At 40.4% G+C, this 18,484-nt stretch overlaps 1 protein-coding gene across 1 annotated transcript in view; it reads left to right on the forward strand.

Annotated features, from left to right (window-relative positions):
- Positions 1-18,484, forward strand: part of Sorcs1 (sortilin related VPS10 domain containing receptor 1) — a gene marked incomplete at its 5' end in the record, with an annotated part of 425,698 nt that overhangs the window by 229,291 nt on the left and 177,923 nt on the right. The window contains 1 exon segment of the mRNA XM_059253740.1: positions 2,669-2,827. Coding sequence (XP_059109723.1) covers positions 2,669-2,827 — 159 coding nt within the window.

Here is an 18,484-nt window from a genome sequence, read left to right on the forward strand (position 1 = left end):
GGAAATATTTCTATCCATTTAGGAGCCATCTAAATGTCCTTGTTTATAACATGTACTAGATTTTAATGAAGCCATGTAAGTTTGTACTTAGCAAATTACCTGATGGCCCCACGTCAGTCATCAAACAGAGGAAGCTGTCTGTTTGGTGAACATGAGGTGGGCAAACTCATAACTTCTGTCAGAATTTATGTGCTGTGGGATGTTGTTCTGTATGCTGTGAATATGTGTTGCTCTGAATGGTTGATAAATAAAATGTTGATTGGCCAATAGCCAGGCAGGAAGTATAGGTGGGATAAGCAGACAAGGAGAATTCTGGAAAGAGGAAGGCTGAGTCAGGAAATGCCAGCCAGACACAGAGAAAGCAAGATGTGAAGGCAGAACTGAGAAAAGGTACCAAGCCATGTGGCTAAACATAAATAAGAATTATGGGTTAATTTAAGTGTAAGAGCTAGTCAGTAATAAGCCTGAGCCAATGGCCAAGCAGTTATAATTAATATAAGCCTCTGTGTGTTTACTTGGGGGACACAAGTGGGAGAGATTTGTCCTGACCACCAGCTGGCCAGGACACAGGAAAATCTCCAACTACATTTATGGACAGTGACAGTGTTTCATGCTATGTGAGAGACATCAGGCTCCAGTTTTACATATATTTCCCACCCTTCTCTTTTGTCTGGAGAGCAGCTGACAACCACAGCATTCCTCTCAAACCTTTGTCTTCTCCAAGCAGAAGAAGAATGACAAAGAACCTTGTTCATCCTGAATAATGGAAACAGAATCCAGCAGGGTGTCTGTTATGCACTCCTTATGCTTGTGTGGTGGCATTATATCACTTGCAAAGGTGACATGAACTATTATAAAGTTTCAAAATGAGTGCCTTCAAATTGATAGGGAGTTTGCATTTACCTAGTATTCTGCCCCTTTATATCATAATTCAATATATCTCCCTCTCTCTGTCTCTCTCTTCCTTCATCCATCCTTTCCCATCTTTTTTCTTTCCCTCTTCCCACCCTCCCTTCCTCCCTCCCCTATTGCTAAATCTAGGCTGCAGTGATCTTTCATCACATACCCATATATTGAGCACATCTTTCATACTGAACCAGACTCAGAGAGTTCCAATTAATAAATTGACAGGGAAGAAGTCAATGGGTAGCATTAAGGCAGGCTGTCTGAAAATGTTAGGTGCACACTGTGATGGAGCCAAGGAGACCTATAGAGAGTTAGGAATGAGGTACTTCATCACATATTCCTGGAGGCAGAAAATGAGAGAAAACAAGCAGTTCTCAAGGCAGCTCATTCATCTTGCATCCATTGCGGTTATTCAGAACACTCTGGCCAAGGGTAGGCATCCGAACGAGAGTGCAAAACAAGCACCTGAAGCTATGAGTTTACACGAATTTATAGCCCATGGGTGAAAGATGGAGAAGTATGTTCCAGCTATGCTTTCTATGGAGCTTACATTCATATCTTAGCAAACTGTTCAGAACGTATTTCTAACTCTACATGACTGCTTTTAAAACCTTCCTTCCTTCCTTTCTTCCTTTCTTCCTTCCTTCCTTCCTTCCTTCCTTCCTTCCTTCCTTCCTTCCTTTCTTCCTTCTTTTCCCCCTCCTTCCTTCCTCCATCCCTTCCCTTATTCCCTTCCTCATGCCCTCCTTTGCTTCCATTCATTCATTCATTTGGCAGATACTTGTTGAGTGTATAATACATGCTAAGTTTAGTCTAGCTTCTAGGCGTACCCCCATGAGCAAAAGATGTGCACTGACTTTTGTACAGCTTACGTTATAGTAAAATGTACATAGAAAGAAGCAAAGTAAATGATACAGTAGACTAGAAAGTGAAAATGAGAGTGGAGTTAAATAATCTATGCGTTAATACTGTTCAGAAAATTTTCAAGGGCCCAGACTTTGACTCAAGACTCATCTAATCAAGCTAAAGATAGAATGACAGGGTACTGTTGATGTGAAATAAGAGTAGAAGGCAAGAAAGAAAAGAATTGGGCCCATGTTCATATGTCGTCTTTTCCTACACAGAAAACAACCGGACTGGTACTTTTATTTCCCTTAGATGGAGTGTGAGCGAGTTATGTCATGAGGGAGGGCTAGGATTAAGGGGAAAGGAGGAAAGTCTGAGGTTAAGAACATCACTTTATAGCTGAGGAGATGGCTCAGCAGGTGAAGGTGCTTAATGCCAAGCCTGATAATCTGAGTTCAACTCTCAGACCCACATGGTGGAACGACAGAACCAAAACCCACAAGTTGTCCTCCAGCCTCCACCTGTGTGCTGTAGCACATGCATGAGTGCATGTAAGTAAGTAAGTAAGTAAGTAAATAAATAAATAAATAAATAAATAAGTACAATTTTTTTATTAGAAAAGAAAAGAAAAATAACTGAAAAAAGAGGAAACGGTTTCTTTTAAACGGTCTTATAGATGGGAAGAGAGTATGATCTTCTGATTTTATCTCCTTTTTCTGACCAGTTCCTCTATGTTCTTCACATCATACAAGTGGTTTTATGGCATTGTCTGAAGTAGGAGATTCAGCTCTGCAGAGCTCAGGTTCTTGTCTGCCTGAGCACTCTGCCTGCTCTTGTGTGCTTCTTGTGTCCACGTGGTAGTTTGGTCCCATGCATTGTAAATTTGTAAGCCTCACTTTCTGTTGCTTTACTGCAGATTATGTTACTCACAGACCCGGAGATTGAGAGCAGCTTATTGATCAGCTCGGATGAAGGGGCAACCTACCAAAAGTACCGGCTCAACTTTTATATCCAGAGTTTGCTTTTCCATCCAAAGCAAGAAGACTGGATCCTGGCATACAGTCAAGACCAAAAGGTGAGCACACTTACCTTGCTTCACACAGTGATGCACAGCTACCAGCGGAAAGACCACTGGTTACCCATCTGTGACTATCACCTCAGTGATCATTTCTTTTTCTTTTTTCTTGTTTTCTGTTCTGTGCAGTAGCCTGAACTCAGTGCCACTGAGAACATCTCAGGTTGCTTGTTGTAACTATGCAAATATATGAAAAAGCATACAAAAGAATGTTAAGCTACCAAGTAAGATAGTATAGAGAGACAGTTGTTGCTAGAGTTTTCCTGCCTGGCCCACAGTCAGGACAAATCTCTCTCACCTGCCAGTCCCACAGCCTCAGACCCAACCAAGTAAACACAGAGACTTATATTGGTTACAAACTGTATGGCCGTGGCAGGCTTCTTGCTAACTGTTCTTACAGCTTAAATTAATCCATTTCCATTAATCTATACTTTGCCACATGGCTCGTGGCTTACTGGCATCTTCACATGCTGTTTGTCATCATGGCCGCTGGCAGTGTCTCTCTGACTCAGCCTTCCACTTCCCAGCTTTATTCTCCTCCTTGTCCCGCCTACACTTCCTGCCTAGCCAATGGCCAATCAGTGTTTTATTTATTGACTAATTAGCAACACATTTGCCATACAGAACATCCCACAGCAGACAGTATGTATCTTGGATGCCATCTTGGTCACCTTTCCATCAAATCAGTGAACTAATGCACTTAAGATTTGACAATACATGTTTTACTTCATAGAACTGAAGGTTCTAGTTCATGGGTGAATGATCTTCACTTTGGGCCTCTAGAGAGTCAGCACATCACGGTGGGAGCATAGGCCAAATTCTGCTACTCCTTATCAACTAAGGCAAAAATGTAGGACTCTGGCTGGTCCAGAATACCACAGATCCTTCAAGAACTATGTAACCTAAGGGTACTATGGTGAACCCCACATGCTAAAGTTCCATAGCACCAAGAAAGAAAACTTTTAGTACAACTTACTCAACTTTCAGCATCTGCACTGTAATAGATGCTGAAGGATTTAGGATATACCAGTTTCCATGGTATTTGAGGCAAAATGTGTAGATAGATGATAATTTTCTTACTTCAAGACCTATTGCTTTGCCCAGACCCTCAAAAATAAGCTACTTCCCTAAGGTTTAAAAATACCAGGGGATGACTTTTTAAAGGTGAGAAAGATGTTCAGAGGTCAGTATTATCTTAAGGCTTTTCTCTTACAGATTTTCTTCACTTGGTGACAACATTGAAGAAGTCCACTTCTTCTAAAGCGTTAGATTAAGTTGCACTGCACATGTGTTCAGCTGCATGTATATGCTCCATAAATGTTATACTAATCTTAAGTGTTCTCTACTATCTATATTATGTAGGTACTATATAAAACTACATGGGTTTTGCCTTTAAGTAACTTTCACAGCAACATAGAGTGTAAGGCTAGCAAAATGGCAAGTAAAAATGTAATTGAAAAAAATGAAAATTTGTGTAGGCAAACATAAGAGAAATTTGAGTCATTAAAATTCAAGGGAAAATAGGTGAGACACCGGCATGCCCTTTATGCAATCCATCATTCTGCAGAGCCATCTGAAAATCTTCTTGAGAGGAATCATAACTTACATGTTGCTTGTGCTTGAAGATATGTTGGGTTTCCATTAATTGGAGGAGATACTAAATGTGCTAACTAGATTTATTGTTAACTCGAAACAAGCTAGAGTCAGCTAGGAAGAAGGCACCCCAGTTAAGGGTTTGTCCAGATTATATTTGCCTGTGTCTGTGTCTGTGAGAGAGCTTCTTGATTGTTTATTGATGTGGGAAAGCCAGTTCCACCCTGGACAGTGTCATCCCTGAGCAGGGTGAGCCTGAGCTCTACAAGAAAGTTAGCTAAGCATGAGCCAGTGAGTGAGCCAAAAGGTAAACCAGCAGGCATTATTCCTCCATGGTTCTTGCCTTGACTTCTTTCAAGGATGAACTGTGACCTGGAAATGTAAGCCAAATAAATCCATTCTTCTTCAAGTCTTTTTTTTTTTTTTTTTTTTTTTTTTTTTTTTTTTTTTTTTTGTCAGAAAGAAATCTAGAACAGTGGGGTTTCCTTTGTATGGGTTAGTCTCAATGTGTGGGGTTCTCACTGAAGGCAAAAGAAGGCTGTAACCAATTTCCCCAAGTCTCTAGTGACACTGCTGTTTTGAAGTAAGCAAATTAACATCATAGAATTGGGGTTTTATTCATGCTGCCCTTACTGACAAATAAAAGCCACATTAAACCTGAAAATGGGTTTACCATTAGTGGTGTTTTTTTTTTTCCTCTTGAGCGGTCTGGCTACCCTTTCACAGAATGAACAATTTTGCTCCTGGAGTTGAGCCACCATGTATTTGATGCAATGGTGAAGACGGAGTTGCCCAGGACATGGGGTATCTGTCATTTAATCCACTGTTACTGTATTTTATTCAGTTCTAGGCTAATTTCCCCCCTGCCCGCCATGCCTGAGGCACAGTGAACAGTGGGTTCACTTGGATAAGTGAAAACTAAATACCTTTGTAATTGTGCTAGAGGAGATGCTCTGAAATGTAACCCGTGAGGTTCTAGTACTTCATGTTTTCTGTATTCACTGTGGAAAAGTAAATAGCCCTGGAGGAGTGAGGACACCTAGGCAGTGTAGACGGAATTCTAAATGGTCTCATTAAATAAGAAACACAGAGATAGATACAGAGTTAAAAGCCCAAGAGATCAGAGCACTAGTGAATAACCTTTAGCTTACCACTCGCTGCCATCCTTCCCTTGAGAGAGAGACCTTCTCCTGTGTGACCTGTCTTTTTATTGCCTTTCTGTTCTACCTTCTCATTGGCTCTAAACCAAACCACATGATTTGCTCATCACTACCTGTCTATACAGACCTCCATGGTTGGTACTGAGATTAAAGGTTCTGGTCACCGCTTGGCTGTGTCTTTGAACACACAGAGACTCTGCCTGCCATGTGATCGGATTAAGGGTGTGTGCCACCACTGACAGACTTCTGCGAAATGGCTTGCTTTTAGCTCTGATAACCAGGCAACTTTATTTATTAAAATACAAATTAAATCACATATCAGCACAAATAAAATATCACCACAAGGCAGTGGTCCCAACTCAGCCGATTATAGTGAGCAGTAGCCTTAAATGTGTTTGTATGGCTAGTTATTTTTTGCAGGTGCACTTTCCATGGGATTGAAAATATTATTAGACTCCTCATCTCTTTAGGTTTAAATGTTGGCCTGGAGAAAATAACATTAAGCTTTAATTCTTATAGACTTAGAAGATTTATAGATATGATTTAATCTAACAATGTCTGAAAAGGCAGGGAACTCATATTTCTTGAAAACACATGCGCGCACAAACACACACACACACACACACACACACACACACACACACACACACACACACACACAAAGGAAGGGAACTCACTGTTATACATCCAAAGTGGCAGCAAAAATTATATGAACTTAATCAAAGTTCAGATCATAAAGGTTTAATGACCTTTTGGCTTATAACCTTTAGAGGTTATAAGAAATTACTCTAGTAGAACAAAAAAAATATGACAGATTTCTGTTGATAAGGAGTACACTTTTTCTTCTTAAACAGAGGAAGAAGAATCTCATAAGTAATTATATAAAGTTGGAAGGGTAATGTTTACAGAGTGGAATTTTCATCAAACACAGAAAGTTGGCTAAGCTCATTATAGTACACAGAGACTTGTGGAAGCTGATCTTAATTTTCATGGTTTGATCTAATGGCAAATGTGGTTTTTGTCTCCCTAGTTTAAAAGCTTTGAAAAGTTGGACCAGGGTTGATGAATTCTGAGCCATTGATTATAGGGTTAAGCAGTAGAAATATAAGGACGAGTTGAGGTTTGTGAAGGTCTAGACCAAAGGTTTGTTTTTTGAGCACAGGTTTAATAAATCCTTTGATTTCAGAACTTGAACAATCCTGATCAACCTTTATGCTATATAATGTGAGGAATTCAACAAATGTTATCATAGGAAAAATTCAGTTGATCTCATGTGTAGATATTGTAGGAACAACAGAAAAAATTGCATATAATTTGGTGGGACTCTCACTTTTGATGGTGATATTTTGAAGGGAACATGTGAACAGAAATAGTCTTTCTACTTCTGTCTCGGGTTTCTCAAGAGAGAATTAAGGATAAATCCATTATGTGGTGGGAAAAGACAATCTGCTGATGTGTGTTGAGAACTGAAGAGACCTCAGTGTCTCAAGACTTACATCAAGGTTTGAGGAGCATGGTATTATCTGGAAGGGAGGTGGTCTGCCACGATCAGAGAAGCCAATGGTATTCTCCAGAGTTAAGTGAGTGATGCCGGTATAAGAGCTCTGGCAATTATTTACAAACCATGGATTTTTAAAACTTAGAAGACGCAGTTCTGGGCACCAAGGAGAGCTCAGTGTTGGCACTGGTTGGCCAGCATCTGTGAATTTTAGGAAAGAGGAACATTTGTTCTTGTGTATAAGTATTGTTCATCAGTTTTTCTCTGTGACAGCTGCTAGTGCTGCTGTTGCCAAGCTCTCAGCGAAGATCTTAGCCCCAGAGCAAGCTTTCCATCTGCTGGATGCAGTTTCATGTCAAACTCAGGCAAACATAAAGGAACTGACTCTTATAAAACACCGTGGTGAGGTGCTGGCGCCCACACAACTTATCTGAGAGCAGCGTCCTCGCCCCTCCCTCTCCCTCACTTCCTATCTTCTTTGTACTTGGGGCCTACTTTCTGTCTTCTAAACATACAGGGATTTTGTTTTTCTTATTTCCCTGACATTGATTGTTTTCTCTACTTTAAGAAATGATACTTTTAAAACCATAGGAAGAGAATTTGGATCCATGGTCTGAAGAATGCCCCAAAGGTCTGAGATGCCTTTTTGTGCTTCATACTGTATGCACAAACACCTTGTGGAGGCTATCTGATATGAGCATTAGAAGGCACTTGAAGACTTCTGCTGACTACCTTTCCCTCTTTCTGAGACAGGAGAGTTTTACTGGCCACCAGTTCAATGGAAATTTCAAACATAAATAACTGTTATTTAGTTTTGGAGGAATTTTTATGCCTAAATGTCCTCTTCAGAATTAAGAGGATTATACTGTTTTCATAGCTTAGAATATTTCTTTTTCTTAGATGGTAAAATCTATTGAGGATATTCAGTATTTCAGTGATTGTATAGTAAATGTTTAAAAAAAATAAACTGATTGGAGAAAAAGAAAATAATAACTATGAATGGGGTTTTATAAGGATTTTCCTATACAAGTATAGAAGACCAAAAGTCTTAAGATCTGCCATTTGCCAGCTGGAACACCAAAAAAGCCAGTGCTACGATTTGATCTAAGTCTGAATTGTTGAGAATTGGGTGAGGGTGAGTGTTAGAGGAGTATCCCTGGTGTCTATCCTATTCAAAGTTCGGTGGCTTGAGAACTAGGGGTGTTGATTGATATCTTGGAACCCTAGGAGATAGGTGTTTCATCTCAAAAGGGAGCAAGAGCAAATTCATACCCCAGAGCACTCAAATGAAGAGATTATCCCTATCCCCACTGGGGAGGGTAAATTTCTAACAGAAGATTTTAGGTTGAAAGTCTGATCTCCAGGAGATCCCCAAAGTTAGGCTCACTCTTTGTTTCCCCATACCCTGGCTCACTCTTTGGTTCCCAATACACCGATTAAAGTGAAGAGTAACTGTGGAAAGCAGCGTAGAGCTGAAGATTTATTCAATGAGGCCAAATTGGTAAAGGAACTGAATAAATGGGTCCAGTGACCTCGGATCCATATTTGGGTACTGATATTGACTTTAGGTTGACACAGGAGAAAGGTTAGGGCAAGAGGTAAGAGATATACGGAGTTGAGCATAGTCAAGGGGCGGGTTGTTTGATCACTGTCTCAGTTCTGATTCAGCAAGGTGGTCACAAAAAGCCCTTATTGCTGTTGTCACAAGGGATCAGTGTGACTCTCAGGATGTCACTTCTGATCTGTGTTGTAGCTTCATCAGAATGGATGATAACTATCCTCACTGAGAGGAAGCTGTCTGTCCCTTCATGTTATGCTGTTTGTGGAATCCAAAGTGACTGCAGGTTTAGGGTGGTGACTTACTTGCACCTTCAACCATGAAGGAGAATGAGATAATTAGACAAACACTCTTTGAGAGATTAACATGCCTGTGTGCAGAAGTTAACAGGTTATCCACAGTAGAAGAGAGACAGAAAATGGAGGCAAAGATGTCAGAGTAATCTTGTTTTGATTAGTCTGTGGGACAAAGTGAAAAATCAATGTTGTTTTGTTATTGCTGTCGTATATTTATTTATCTGTGTGTGTGTGTGTACTTATGTGTATGTGTGTGTGCATGTGCGTGTGCGTGTGCGTGTGTGTGTGTGTGTGTGTGTGTGTGTGTGTGTGTGTGTGTGTGCTTATGTGCATGTACACGCCATGGCAGGTATTGGAAGCCAGAGGACAAATTTTGGGTTTTGCTTCTCTTCTTTCGCCAAATTGAACTTGGGTCAGATTTGATAACAAGCATTTATCTTTAGCTTTACCTGATAAAATAGCCAGTACTTTATTTTATTTATTTTGAGTTAATGCTTTTTAATAGCATAAGCTTCCAGGTACCTCTTTCAGATCTTCTTAGACCACTGCTTCAAATGCTAATATGTTTGTTCTAGAAACAGTATAATGGATGGATCCACAGATAATGTTTCTCAGCTATTTCATCCCTTAGTCCAGACTGGTTGACACATAAACTTAATGTGGTTGCCTAAATAATGCTCTACTGAATGGCCACACACATTTCTGAGCATCCACAAATGATTGACAAGGAGAAAAGATGCAAATTCAAGATGTTAAGGAAGTAACCTGAATTCTTAGAAAACCCATGTTGAAACAGGATAAACTTTCTCAGCTTCTCAAGGGTCTATGAGATGACGTACCCTTGGGAAACCCTGTAGTTTTAAAACAGCATTAAATTTTAGTCATTAGAGTTCGGAGGAAATGGGCAGAAGCACTGTCCCTTAAATGTCTTACAGCATTGAATCACTGTGGGCAACATGGAGAAGCTGCTTGCATTTACTATAGTGACTTGAGAATGCTGTTCTTTTCTGTACCGTTTGTTTATTTCTGCAGCTTAAACAGGAAGCACATTTTGTCCACTTCTTTGTATTTGAAAACAGGACAGACAGAAGAATGGACATGCGTTCCCTTACTTCATTCCTGGTTTCCTCTGACTTACTTTCCTTAATACAGGAAACTTCCAAAGAAAGCCTTGGCAGCAGGCTGAGGCTGCCAGATTACATCTTTATTTTAATTTGGCAATAAACTAGTGTACAAACTGTGCTATAAAACATTGCCTCCAACAGCATCTCTCAGTCTGTCTTAAACACCTCACTAAACATGATGTGTTGGGAAACATTCGAAATGAGAGAAAACAAAGAGCAGATGTGACTGTAAGAAAAAATGAGAAAGAGAAACCAGAGCAAACCAGAGGAATGTGCACATACCTCAGCCACATGGAACAAACCAGGTACTGGGCTCTTTTCTCTGTGAGGGCTTATGTTGTAGGAGCAATTTGCTAAGGGGACAATGCCCCATCATAGTGCCACAAGAGCCAACATGAATGCTGCCAGGACTTAGCTACTGCGTAGCTTCTATGGGAGGCTCCTGACCTCTTCACCTGGCTGGCAAGGCTTCTTCCTCAGGCGGTTGCAGAAAAGGGCCTTCTGCCACTGACCTTCATTCAGTCCAAGCAGCTTCCTGGCTCTCCCTTCTCTGTACATGTCCAAAAACATGTAAGCCATAGACTCCCTTCCTACTCAGACGGGCAAGCAGCAAAACTGAAGGGAACAGGCAGGGGCTGGGCAGTGTGCATGTGGAGAGCAGGTGTCAATTTACAGAGGTCCAGGCAGCGTGCAGCATCCAGCTGCAGCCTCTGCCTTGCTCCACAGGATGGCAGGGCCAGTATCCAGACCTCCTGGTTATTTGGGAGAAGTAATAAGGCTTCATTTGTCATATTAAATATATATTTTTAAATGTACATGTGTTTACAACTAACTCAGAAATATTAAAAAGGTGTCTTGTGTTCACTAAAGAAACCCCATTAACTACCCTGAATTGGCCCCCAAGCCACTTTTTATTTCTTCTTTTCATTTTGTTTTCCTCATTTTCTTTTATTTCTGTAAAATTTATTTAGAAAATGTTAACTTAAGGTTTTTAAACATTAAATTGAAAAGGGGAATCACTTGGGAATGGGAGGATTGAGGCAAGAGCAACTAACAATGAAGTTAATAAGATCAAAGGCTCGTGTATGAATATATGAAAATGTCAGAATGAAACCGATTATTTTTACAATTAACATATGCTTATCCAAACAAAAATATTTGCATTCAAATGAATGATCTGTTCTGTATCAGAAAGACAAAATTTTAAGGCAGTTTTGTGGTACATAACTTATTTTGTTCTAGAACATTCATAAGTTTACATTGTACCACTTTTGCTTTTATGAATTTTAATATATAGTTTAGTATATAAAATAATGGGTTTCATAACTGCTTTGTCAGACAAATATGTCGTTATATTTTGTTCTCAGTTACATACTTGCCCCATTACCTTCTCCAGTATCCCTCCCTCACTCTGCCTGCTTCTCTTTCTTCCCCATTCGGTCCAATCTTCAGCCCACTTACAACATGCTGCCCTTATGGAGAGGACCAGCCACTCCTTCCGTCCAATCTAGTCCCTTCCCTAAGCTGTGAAGTCAGCACATAGCATCTCCAAGGTGGGATGTGATAACAGGACTAGCATCTTATGTCATGGCCTTATGTCTTCCCTAGTACTTTCACTGATCTTGTAAACTCAAAGCTCTCTCCCTCAATGTTCTATGAATGCAAGGGACTGCCTTTGTTCTGCATCATGCTGTTGGATCTCCTACCCACCTTTCCCGGGTGCAAGTGGCTGATGTTACTAAAGGATATTCCATCTGAAATATATCTCAGGGCTTCTCTATAGAAGCTTGCCTTGTGATCTTTACTGGTTTGAGTGAGAGACCTTGGAATACTCGGCCATAAATGGAATGTCTCCATCAAGCCCTCCCCTCAGAGCTCAGGAAACCCCATGGAGGAGAAGATGGAAAGGGTGTAAAAGACATAGGGGAAGAAGGGCACAAAGAAAATAAAAGCCTCTACAGCAGTGTGTGAAAAGCTCATATGAACTCACAGAGACTGACTCAGCATGCACAGGGACTATATTGGTCTGCACCAGATCATCAGCATATATATTATGACTTCCAGTTTTCAGTATTTTTATGGTATTCCAGAGTGTGTGAACAAGTGAGTCTCTGATTCTTGTGCCTTCTCTTGGGATCTTTTCCTTCTGTTGGTTTGCCTTGTCTAAACTCATTGTAATAGTTTTTGTTTTATATTCTTATGTTTTATTTTATTATATTTAAATTAAATATATACATTTAAATGAATGTATGACTGTATGAAAACCTAGCCACTGGAGTAAAGTTAACAACTGAACACTTACACCTGCTGGGAGAAGGAAAATCAGCTTCCTCCAATGGAGTGACACTGGGTATATCAACCATTATAGGACAGGTCTCATGGTCAAGAGTAATTGACACAGATACAATGGACTCCATAGGGTTTTTTTTTTTTTTTTTTTTTTTTTTTTTTGCGTGTCTATGCTTTTATATGGTTACAGTTTAGTGGTTTTTTTATTTTTGTTTTCTCATTTTTGTTTTTTTCTTTTGCTTTCTTGGTTTTGTTGTTGTGTTGGGTTTTTGTTTGTTTTTTGAGATAGAACCTAAAGTTGAGTGGGTAGAGAGGGGGAGAGGATCTGGTGGGACTTAGAGGAAGAGAAGAATATGATAAAAATATATTTAAATTTTGCTCTCTCTCTCTCTCTCTCTCTCTCTCTCTCTCTCTCTCTCTCACACACACACACACACACACACACACACACACACTCATATAAATGCACACATGTAATTTGAAACCTGGGTTTTAAATATGAAGAACACCCTGAAACATTTGTTTATCTGAGACTGGCTTATTTCAGGTAACATCATGATTTTCTTTCTTTTTTTATAAAATAAATTTATTTGTTTGTTTATTTTACATCCCAGCCGCAATTTCCCTTCCCTCCTCTCTTCCCAGTCCCTTCCCTCAACCCTCTACTCACCCCCACTCATCCCTGTTCCCACCTCCCAATCCACTCCTCCTCCTTTTCTGTTTAGGAAAGGGCACATTTCCCATTGAATATCAATAAAACATGTCATATTAAGTTGCAGTAAGATTAAATACCTCCCCAGGTATTAAAGCTGGACAAGGTAATCCAGTATGAGAAGTAGGGTCCCAAAAGTCAGGAAAAGAGTCAGAGACAGTCCCTGTCCCCTCTGTTAGGAGTCCCACAAGAGGACCAAGCTACACAACTGTAACATATATTCAGAGTGCCTAAGTCAGTCCCATGCAGGCTCCCTGGTTGTCGGTTCAGTCTCTATGAGGCCATAGGAGCCCAGGTTAGTTGATTCTGTGGGTTTTCTTATGGTATCCTTGACCCCTCTGGATCCTACAATCCTCTCTCCCCCTCTTCTGCCGGATCCTCGGAACTTTACCTATGGTTGGCTGTGGGTCTGCATCTGTTTCCCTCAGTTTCTGGATGAAGCCTCTCTAATGACAATTGGGCTAGGCACCAATCTGGTCACAGGAGATGACCAGTTTAACTACATATAAGCTATTGCTAGGAGTCTTAGCTGGGGTCATCCTTGAAGATTCCTTGGAGATTATTTTGGGGTAGGTTTTACATAACCCAGAAATGCTTCCCTCCCCCATTTCCAGTAGTCTTTTTCAATACTTTCCCACCCTCCTCCCCCAACCTGATCACTCATGTTTCCATCCATCCACTCACAGCATATTCACGAAATCTCTTCCATTTCCCCTTCCCAGAGAGATCCAGGCATCCCCCCATGAACCCTCCTTCTTCCCTGGTCTCTCTGAGTCTGTGGATTATAGCATAGTTATCTTTATTTTACAGCTAATATCCATTTTTATTTGTATCCATTTTCCTGCAAATGTCATGATTTTTGTATCACTTGTTTTGAAGCTATTGCAGCAATCCACATAATAACATGTGGGAAATCCACTTCATTCTCAACCTCTTACAGGTGCCAAAGGATCACAATTCAAGTCAGTATAGGAAATCCTAATTCTATACATTGGCTGAACTTTTAACATTTGGTTTTAAAGGGAGGAAGCAGGTTGTTGGTAACATAACAGAAATGCTAAACATTAACAGTTGACATTCTATATATATGAAGGTTGATTTTTAACTTAAAATCATTTGTTGATAGAAAAGGAAAATGTACTTGCAACATACTTGGTAGGCAACGACAGAATTTTAGTCACAAATGGATATTTAAGAACGACCTTTACCCTCCCCTCATTTCTTCAGGTCTTATTAATCAGTTGTCTCTCTTTTTTTCATATATTTGTGTATGTTTATATGTTGTTTGCATGTGTACAGGTGTGTGTGTGTGTGTGTGTGTGTGTGTGTGTGTGTGTGTGTGTGAGTGTGTGTGTGTATGTGCGTGTTAGGTGTCTGTGAATGCTTGAAGATGATATCTGGTGTTTTCTTCTCTAACTCAGGTTACACGTTATTCCTTATGGCAAGGTTGCTCCCTGGTCCCAGTGCTAGCCAATTCTGGCTAGTCTAGCTATTCAGCTTGCTCTGGAGACCCTCTCTTTATGCCTCTCAAGTACTGAGATTATAAGCACCTGTTAGACATTCTCTGCTTTTATGTAGATGATGGGGATACAACCTCAGGTCCTTATGCACTTTCTTCACTTAGCCATCTCCCCAGCCCCAAGCACTTTTTATATTCCCTTAAAAATTAAATATTCACTGCTTCATTTCCTGACTTCTCAGAATGTAGGGATCATACTTATCATGGTTCTTTCAAGTGTTGTGTCTTCTCTAGGAAATACTATTATTTGATATGAGAATAGATGAGGCTTTGCATTTTAAGAGCCTCAGTCATAAAGTTTTCTCAACATTGATGAGCAATGGAGGAAACAGATGAAATGCCAGACCCTGTCACTGGCTGGATGATGAACATCAGTAGAGCTACTAATTTTGTCATTTCTTCAGCTGAAAAGCAGAAGTAATAATGGCAGAACCTGCCTTGTGGAACAGGTTGAAGAGGTAAAATAATGTAAAAAGTGCACACCAAGTCTGGCACATAGTAAGCATTGTCTGGCTGACAGTGTTATTATCTAAAGACCTAGGAGAAAGCAGATCCAGGAAGCTGTAACTGGAATTAGCCCCAGGCAGAACCTACCTCAGACCACCTTCTTTCCAGTGTGTGAGGTGCGAACAGTTCTCCTTGGTGAATGCCTCTTTAGTCAACCAGTAAAAGCAACCATGCAACTAGAATGAACAGAACTCAGATGAAGCAGTGCAAAGGGCTTGGAAAATATTATTGATTATAGTGACATTAAATCATTAAATATTAAAGTATTGATATTCACAGTAATGCTACTTCTTTTTTAATAGAGTGGGCAGCCTCGTAATGTCAAAAGAGTAAGATGAAGATAAAACACCAATGGGGCTTGAACTCAACAACAAGTTTTCCAATGATTTCTGTATAAGCAGTTACAAAACTGATATTCACCTAATGCCATTGCATTTACTAGAGGTGCTGCTTTAGGGAAAAAGGCACATGCTTATTTCTATGAAATAAGTTATGTATGCTATCCCAAGCAGATTTGGCAGGATCTCCATGTGCTTGAAATTTCCCAATGTCAGAGCTGATTTCTAATCTCATGAATATGTAAATAATTTAAGTATCCAAGTTAAAAACTGGCAATTAGAGTGGAAACCAGGGAGCTCAGTAAATGTCAGCCCTGATCCTTGTTTATAAAACAAATTCTCAGGCTGAAATGCCATCATATGCAAACAAGGATGGCCTGTGTTCAATGAGGATACCTTGTTTAACAGGTTGTATCATCATTTGCAATTGCTACACAAAACAGTTTGATCTATCTGTTCCTAAGGATTTGAACAAAATTGACCACAGGAAGAAAGGTAAATGGAAATTTCAAAGCAGTTCATTGGAATTAATATTTAAATAGACATCATCATCCTATTTAGTGGCTGTATGAGCTTTGAAATAGAGGAAATAAGTTTGCAACTTTTTATTCAGTTCTTGTCTGTCCTATGCAGACCCTTACTTGTCTTTAAGAACTTTTGATGCACAAATTCCACTTTTCTTTCTTTCTTTCTCTCTGTCTCTGTCTCTGTCTCTCTCCCTCTCCTTCTGTGTGTGTGTGTGTGTGTGTGTGTGTGTGTGTGTGTGTGTGTGTGTGTGTCTGTGTGTGTGTGTGTGTGTCTGTGTGTGTGTGTGTGTGTGTGTGTGTCTGTGTTTAAAGTACCTTCAGATCTCAGTGCATAGCAAATATCTCCAAATCAAAATAACTGATGGCCACACATTGACCTTTCCTTCCCTGACAGCTTTCATTTCCCCATGTCTAATCCCCAGTCCTCAGAGTGTCAGTCCCAACTGTGGGGGCTTTGACAGATTTCAGCGACAGCCCCGGAATGACCAGTGACAGACTTGATAAATCCTGCCACAGGAGAGATTGATGGAGCCTGCTGCATATGTCATCGTCTCTACTCACTCTTCATCAGAAAACCCTGACTGCTCATCCTCCATGCTCTAGTCCTTTAACTTCGCTGATATTTGGATCTAGTCACCATTAGCCCCCATAAGTTGTTATGTGATGGTACCTACTTGTCAGATTCCATCTGTAGCTCCAGTTCCAATCTCATTTTAATTTGGGCATCCAGTTACAGAGAATCTCTTGATGGTGACCAAGGAAGAGAAATACTATTCTTAACTTTGCTGCTCTTTTTATTTTCCCAGCATGACCCATTCTCCTGAAGCATTCCCTTCCCCCAACATCCTCAATGCTTAGCAACATTAATTACCCTCCGAAGCCCACCATTAAAGACTTTATAAATTAAAAATGTCCCCTCCTAAATAAGCTACCCTAGCACTCTGAACAAATATATAATACGTTGTTTGTGGTGACCCAGAAAATAGTCTATTTTTGAGAAACATCTGCTCAGGTAGGATGGTGAAGGAGTTTTGGGTGACAGTTGAGGTTCTGTCCCTGGAGACACTCAGTATCACCCAGATAAGGTTAAGTTTCCCCAGTCTAAGTGATGTTTTGTGGATGGAATTTATCCACTACAGACTTTGGTTTGCTCCTAGACTGAGTTCAGGACCTTCTGACCCTATGGAAAACCAGAGCATCATCACTAACTTCTGAAGCCTGTATCTATAGATGGACTCATTTTGCTCTTGTTAATTATGGTAGGGAAAAGGAGCTTGATATTTGTAATACTTCTGGTCTGGCATCAGGAATTTATTTTAAGTCCTTGAGGTGCCATCTCTTTCTTGCTGAAGAACAGCAAGAATTGGAGAGCCAAGAGGTGGATGAGTGCTTTGTACTGAGGCCACCCCCAGGGCGGTATTAGGATGAGGCAAATAAATAGAATTGGCAGGCTTTTCTTGCAGCCTTCTCAAGAAGTGCAATTTGCAGGCCCCCTGCCTACAAAACATCAAGGACTTAGTAAGAAAGAGAAGAATGAGCCCCTGAAAAGAGCCCCACTGCAGGAAGCATGCCACCAACTTCAGCCCCTTGAAGAGCTATGTGAGAGAAGCCCAGGAAACTGCCCCCTGACTGTGGAAGTCACGCTAAGAGGCTTGTAGCAAACAGTCTTAAAACATGTTGTCACAACCCTTAGCTTCTCTGTGATTGTCCCTGCACCACTTTCTATGGAACTGGCCTCCTTCCACCATGTTCCTAGTGACAAAGGACAATCCCAAATGTGCACTTGTCTGTTCATCTTAAAGGGGAGATAACTCATCCGATTTAGGAATACTGAAAGACGTTCCAGGGCAGTGGCAGCTGCAAACATGTGTGCAAGAAAGTTGAATTTCCCTTTTACCGACTGAGAGGAATCACTTGATTTTGATTGAACCAATATGAAAAATGAGAAATAACATTAGAAATTGGCCACTCTTATCCTCTTCTTCTCTGGCCACATTTTTGTGTATATTAGGAAGCCATCATAAAGCCAGTGCAGCTCATTCCTTCTCATGGTCAAGCTCTTGTATCCTCCTGTGGCAGTCTGCTCTATCACACTTGTCCATCATCTAACTCACAGTTCCTGGGGGCTTACAAGGGATGACTCTATAGATAGCTGACAGTTGGCTCCAGATCACAAGAAAACTAAACCTTGGTACTGCTTCCTTGCATTTTTACCATCACCTTTCCCACAACAGACAAAAGCAGACATGAAAACAAGCCAATGTGAGAATTCTTCCCCCTAAACCCTCAGAAGATGAGTGTGACAGAAAAGAGAAGTGTTCACATCTCAGACCAGCTGACAAGAAGCCTTGGGCATGGAGGAATGATGGGCTTTTGATTATTAAGTTACATTTGCTAAAGCAGGAAAGTGATCTCAGATACCGTACACTGATTTTTAGAAAAGAAAGGTTTTCTGCCTCACATTCTTAGTTAACCAGCCTCTCTCTCTACTGCCTATTAGGCATTTCTGCTCCTTCTACTCTTTCCCCATATTTCA

Source organism: Peromyscus eremicus, chromosome 1 (genome assembly GCF_949786415.1).
Source record: "Peromyscus eremicus chromosome 1, PerEre_H2_v1, whole genome shotgun sequence".
Classification (NCBI taxonomy): domain Eukaryota; kingdom Metazoa; phylum Chordata; class Mammalia; order Rodentia; family Cricetidae; genus Peromyscus; species Peromyscus eremicus.